The sequence below is a fragment of the Salmo salar genome, chromosome 22 (genome assembly GCF_965601325.2).
Source record: "Salmo salar chromosome 22, fSalSal1, whole genome shotgun sequence".
Taxonomy (NCBI): Eukaryota; Metazoa; Chordata; class Actinopteri; order Salmoniformes; family Salmonidae; genus Salmo; species Salmo salar.
This window is the reverse complement of record NC_138312.1, coordinates 35462134-35468935: the sequence shown is the minus strand read 5'-3', so window position 1 is coordinate 35468935 and position 6802 is coordinate 35462134. Positions and strand designations below refer to the sequence as shown.

Genomic DNA, 6802 nt, shown 5'->3' with positions numbered 1-6802 from the left:
GGATGGCCTGCTTTGTGTTTTTTCTCTCTCATTTGGATGAAAGACTTATAGCCAGCAGACGGAGCTATATTATATTATTGTATTTTATTTAACTAGTCAAGTCAGTTAAGAACAAATTCTTATTTACAATGACGGCCTACCAAAAGGAAAAAGGCCTCCTGTGGGGGCGGGGGCTGGGATTAAAATAAAATAAAAAAATCTAGGACAAAACACATCACGACAAGAGAGACACTACGTAAAGAGAGACCTAAGACAACAACATAGCAAGGCAGCAACATGACAACACAGCATGGTAGCAACATAACATGACAACAACATGGTAGCAGCACATGGTAGCAGTACAAAACATGGTACAAACATTATTGGGCACAGACAACAGCACAAAGGGCAAGAAGGTAGAGACAACAATACAACAATACAAACCATCCAGTTTGAGTGTTTGTTGCTGCTCATTCCAGTCGCTAGCTGCAGCGAACTGAAAAGACGAGCGACCCAGGGATGTGTGTGCTTTGGGGACCTTTAACAGAATGTGACTGGCAGAACGGGTGTTGTATGTGGAGGATGAGGGCTGCAGTAGATATCTCAGATAGGGGGGAGTGAGGCCTAAGAGGGTTTTATAAAAAAAAGTGAAAGAGGAGCGATTACGATAGAGGAAACCAAGTCTAGATTTAACTTTAGCCTGCAGCTTTGATATGTGCTGAGAGAAGGACACTGTACTGTCTAGCCATACTCACAAGTACTTGTATGAGGTGACTACCTCAAGCTCTAAACCCTCAGAGGTAGTAATCACACTTGTGGGGAGAGGGGCATTCTTCTTACCAAACCACATGACCTTTGTTTTGGAGGTGTTCAGAACAAGGTTAAGGGTAGAGAAAGCTTGTTGTAGAGCATTTAACACAAAATCCAGGGAGGGGCCAGCTGAGTATAAGACTGTATCATCTGCATATAAATGGATGAGAGAGCTTCCTACTGCCTGAGCTATGTTGTTGATGTAAATTGAGAAGAGTGTGGGGCCTAGGATTAAGCTTTGGGGGTACTCCCTTGATGACAGGCATTGGCTGAGACAGCAGATTTTCTGACTTTATACACTGCACTCTTTGAGAGAGGTAGTTAGCAAACCAGGCCAAAGACCCCTCAGAGACACCAATACTCCTTAGCCGGCCCACAAGAATGGAACGGTCTACCGTATCAAAAGCTTTGGCCAAGTCAATAAAAATAGCATCACAATATTGCTTTGAATCAAGGGCAATGGTGACATCATTGAGGACCTTTAAGGTTGGACCTTCAAAAAAGAAGGTCCAAGTGTCTTCGACAGAGGGGATCAAGCTGATTCTATATCATTTTACAGAGGCCAGGTCATGAAGGAAGGCTTGCTCATTAAAGTTTTTTAGCAAGCGTCTATGACAAATCAGGACAGGTCGTTTCACTGAGCAGTCGTTACGAACACAGGCTGTAAAACAGTGATCACTAAGGTCATTACAAAAAACACCAGACTGATACCTATCAGGATTATTTGTGAGGATAACATCAAGAAGAGTAACCTTTTCTGGGTGTTTGGAGCCATACCTTGTGGGATTGGTAATAATCGGAGAAAGATTTAGGGAGTCCCATTGCTTTAGGACCAGGCTTTTACGAGAGCAGAAATCAGTGAAGCAGATATCAGAGCACAAGTCAGAATTGGGGCTAGCAACAGTGGATGGGCCAGGGTGTACATGCACATTTCCAGATATCATCAATTGTAATACAATCAATGCACGGGAGAGGACAGGGAGAGCTCTGCAGTGCTGATTTATGACATCTGAATGTGCATCAGATGGCAACAAGATCATCAGGTAACATTAATACAAAGCCGGCGAGAGGTGGTTAGGATGGGATGGGAGGCCAAAAGTCTGTGTAACCAATAGAGAGTCAGAGTCCCGAATGTGGGAACAAACAGTCTGTCCCACGGTTGGGTAAAGAAAGCATGTAGTCAACAAAGTATGCAGGAGTCATGAGGCAAATAGCAAAATGCACAACAAAAAAATAACATGTATAACGACTTGGGGCTATCCATTGTAAGTTCAGAGTCACTCGCCCCAACAGTGCGTGTGTGCTGGAGGTGAGCGAAACCTCGGGAGAGAGAGAGGGGGTGGGGGTACCTGTACCAGACAGGCCAGGGCAGACGGTGAACAGATCGCCAGGTAGAATCCAAGCAGCAGTGCAGCAGGCAATGGGAGTAGGTGTCACACCAACTTGGGAGAAACCTTTATTTCTTTAGGCAGATTTCTTGTAGAAAATGCCAGTGGATGGTCTTTGAACAGGAGGGGGCTTCAAGTCCTCTGGATCTGGGTGGGGTAGCCTGCCATGTGTTGGGCTCAAAGGCTTCGGCACCTCTCGCTTCACACGTCAGTGCTAATTGAAGTTGTAACTCTTTGTCCTAGCAAAGCTTGGTAGCCTGAGCATTCAGTCCTTATTAAGTAAAATATATAATTGTAATTGGCTTTTGAAAGTAAAAAAATTGCTTCAGACTAAGCATTACTCACTCAGCTCCAGGTTGGATGGTGTTTTCAGGTCTCTGCTTGTTTGCCAGAGCATTTGATGTATAGTTTGGGAATAATAATCATTGAGTGTAGGAAGCATTCCAAGTAATTCCATCCAAAAATCAGGTTGTAGGTTTGGAGTGAAGGTTATGTTGTAGAGGGTAGCATCCTGTATATGTCCCTGACAAAAAAATCTACACACACACACTCTCTCTCTCTCTCTCGTCGAACTCTAAATCTATCTATTTTTAAAAACATACTGAAACATGTGGGAGCTCATGATCTCTCTCTCACACACTACCTGGACTACCTGGCATGATGACTCCTTGTTGTCCCCAGTCCACCTGGCCATGCTGCCGCTCCAGTTTCAACTGTTCTGCCTGCGGCTATGGAACCCTGATCTGTTCACTGTGATTACTATTATTTGACCATGCTGGTCATTTATGAACATTTGAACATCTTGGCCATGTTCTGTTATAATCTCCACCCGGCACAGCCAGAAGAGGACTGGCCACCCCTCATAGCCTGGTTCCTCTCTAGGTATCTTCCTAGGTTTTGGCCTTTCTAGGGAGTTTTTCCTAGCCACCGTGCTTCTACACCTGCATTGCTTGCTGTTTGGGGTTTTAGGCTGGGTTTCTGTACAGCACTTTGATATATCAGCTGATGTAAGAAGGGCTATATAAATACATTTGATTTGGAGAAAACCTCAAACCCAACTTTTAGAACAATGTATTTAAGAGTTTGTAATTTGGGAATGTTTTCCTGGAGTGCGCCAAGTTGCTATTATATGCATTTCTGACATTGAGAAATAGCTGCTACGTGCCCTTTAAGGCTGGGGTTCAATCTGGTGTAATGATACTGATGATTTGTCGCCACAGATGGTTAGTTCATGTTTCTACCGTTGTGGCGAGATGGAGTAGGCCTACAGCTCCATCTAGGGATCGCATCAGGGACAACAGTTGTTACACTGTAGTATTGTCGCTAAACCTAACTCTTAACCTCATTCTCCTAACCTGTGTGGTGATACCATAGAGGACTCATCTATGTATTTGTGCCATCATAGCGTCTGACAGCATGGGCAGCGCCATTGAAGCCATCTACATTTTGAAGTAGTCAATTTTCTTACTCACGATTTGTTTATCCCTCCCATTGACCCGGTTGGACATGACTCCAACAGGGTCACCAGGAGGGGTCAGCCAATGAAGTTGGAAGTCTCACTCAGTTGACTACATTAAAAATGGTGGAAGCCTTCAAATGGCGCTGCCCATTCAAATACAGACTTTTGGCCACTAGAGGCCTCTATCATTCTCTATGGGTGATACTGCTGATTTGTACCCACAGATGGTTTGTTTACATTGCAGGTTAGGATAATTAACGTGGCAGGTTAAGGTTAGGAAAAGGGTTAGGCTTAGCTACAATGCTACAGATGTCAACTGTTGTCCCTTACACGACCAACAGATGGCGCTGTAGGCCTTTTCCATCTAGCCACAACAGTAGAAAGGTAAATAAACAGAGTTAAGCACGCTATAAACGCAGATCTGACATTTAAAGGTAATTTCCAATTGGGCTGACATTTACAGCATTCACCATGAATGTGATGTCAGCAAACGCGGAAACATTGCCTTTCAAAGCTGGCTACAAGGGCGACCGTATTGAATCCCGGCCTTAGTTCATGTACTGAAACAAGACAAACAGATGTATCAATGATAGACCATTTATTATTTATTTCAAACACTTTGGTTGTCTCGAGACGTACAATTCCAAGATTACTTTATGGAGGACCCCAAAAAATTAAGTATAAAACATTGAGGGTAAATATAATAATCTGTATTGATCCAGTTTTCTAAATTCATTATAAAATAGGATGCTTTTTATACAATTTAAAACAGGCACTGTGTCAAAGAACAACTAAAAATATACACCCAGGAAGGGAAAGGACCCAAACATACATCACAGATAGTACCTTGTTGGTTTAGTCATCCCGGATATATTTACCACATTCTGTCACAAGCCTTTTTTGATTCTTAAGGTATATTACAAGATCAAGTATTATCAAACCCATGAAGTGACTGCTTGTGATTATTTAAAACAGCTCTGATCCTGTAATCCATCTGGCAGTGGTTTGTACTAGCCCACTTAAAGGGGCAGTGCAGTCAAACGTGATTTCCCTATTTTATTGATATTTCCACACTACAGGGTCGAAATAACACTGAAATTGTGAAAATGCCCTTTTAGTGTAACAGCTTTTGAAAAAAAAGGGGATGTAGTTTTTGGCCCACAGCATTACATCACAATCTGATTATTCTGACCAATGACCAGTCATATTTTATTTGCATAATTAGGCTCTAGAGCCCTCAAAGTCACCTCTGGACCGCCAAGCTAGTTCCACTGAGTTTTTCCATTGTTCCCCTCTAATCAGGGACCGATTTAGACCGGGTACAATTAATGATCAGGTAGAACAGAACACCAGCAAGCTCCAGACCTCATAGGGTAAGAGTTGAATACCCCTGCTCTAGGGTCTAGGCCAAGTTTTCCCAAACTCAGTACTGGAGCCCACCCTGGGTGCATATTTTGGTTTTTGTCCAAACACTACACAGCTGATTAAAATAATCAAAGCTTGATGATGAGTTTTGTTATTTGAATCAGCTGTGTAGTGCTAGGACAAAAATCAAAACGTGTACCCTGGGGAGGCCCCAGGACCGAGTTTAGGAAACCCTGGTCTAGACGATCCTATCCGCCAATCAGGGCTGTGTATCATAAAGATCGTAACTGTATTCACTCCCAGTTTAAAAAAGACACAGACCAGCCTTTCCAGTGTAAAAATACAAAACATGGAAAACAGTACTAAATGTTTTTAATCCAACCGTCTACAATCTACCAGTCCTTTCTACCAGGCTCCCTCAGAAATCACTCAAATAATCAGGCTATTTGGTTCAATGTAGTGTAGTAAGACTGTTCTATTGCTAACTTTTCTACTGTGAATGGAACACTCAAAATGATCACAAATTACACCCAAACAGAGAAATATCACAATTGTTGTGTCCCTGCACTTTTAAGAACTCCCTGGGTTTTATAAAGTGGACAGGGAGTACTAGGGACATAATGCGTTGGTGTGTGTCCATGGTGTGTGTCCAGTCTAAATCCAGTCTGATTCAGAGCTGAGTGTCTATTCAGACGTCATCTTCCTCTTCCTCATAATAGCGGTTCCTCTTGATCATCTCCTCCATGGTGAGCTGTTCCCCCTCCCCGTCCCAGAAGCCCACGTCCTGGGAGCTGCGGTTGTGTTTGGGCTGCGGGGGTGGAGATGCTAGGATGTCTGGAGGGGCACTTTTGCATTTTAAAGAAGCCCTTTCCTCTTCATCCTCCACTGCTGCTTCTTTTCCTTTCTTCAGCGGCTCTTCTTTCTTGTCCTGCGTTGCCAGGAGACTCTCCACCTCCTCGCAGCTGATCTCTCCGTTCACCGCACTGCCGCTGGGCGGTGTGGGCTTGCTCCCCTCTTTCTCCTCCTCTCTCCTCCTCTGGAGTTGAGGTTCTGTTTCCTTAAGTGTGGAGCAGCTGTCTTCCAGCGACCCCCTCCTCTCCATCAGGGATTTGAGGGGCTGGCGGGGCTCCCCTGGCCCCAGGGCATTGGTGTTGGTGAGGCTGGGGGCCACCGAGAAGGGCCGACTGCGCTCCTTCAGAGACGAGCTCCTCCTGAGGCTCTTCAGCTCAGCCCTGTTGGGGCACAGGGTGGACGATGACACCTCGCCCTCCGGGGGCCACTTGGCCCTCCAGGGCCGGCCCACACCACCACCCTCCAGAGCAGGAGAGGCTCCAGCATCACTGTCAGCAGGAGGGGGCCAGGCAACCCTAAGCCTGCGGGCCTCTGGTATTTTCTCGGCGGTGGAGAGTTTCTCAGTGGAGGAAATGTGGCTGTGTGTCTCATGAGAGGCAGTCAGGTTTGTCACCTTGGCCAGGGGAGACTCCTCCACCGTGGTGCTGGACTGCTTGGCTGGGGAGAGTGGTGTCTCGGCTCGATGGGACACCACCACAGCTCTTTCTGCCCGCTCCGTAGACCTCTTCTCCACAACCCGGTCTACTCCATCTTCCTCTTCCTCGGCACGGGGCGTCCACAGGTCCTTGTGGGGGCGGTGGCCAAAGCCCTCGTCGTAGTTGCCTTTGGCCTTGAACAGCTGGCTGAAGTGGGGCTTGCAGTAGACCTTACCGTGTAGAGAGGCATAGCTCCCCAGGCTGAAGAGCAGAGGGCAGCAAAAACAAAACAAAAATTTAAAAAACATACATTA

The 6802-nt window shown here is 45.5% G+C and overlaps 1 protein-coding gene across 7 annotated transcripts in view; it reads right to left on the bottom strand.

Annotated features, from left to right (window-relative positions):
• Window positions 1-4217: 4217 nt before the first annotated feature.
• Window positions 4218-6802, bottom strand: part of LOC106583291 (LIM domain and actin-binding protein 1) — a 43488-nt gene continuing 40903 nt past the window's right edge. For all 7 annotated transcript variants that reach the window (XM_014167273.3, XM_014167275.3, XM_014167272.3 and 4 more), the window contains one exon: window positions 4218-6749. In XM_014167273.3, coding sequence (XP_014022748.1) covers window positions 5690-6749 — 1060 coding nt within the window. In that variant the 3' untranslated portion in view covers window positions 4218-5689. The remainder of the gene's footprint in view (window positions 6750-6802) is intronic.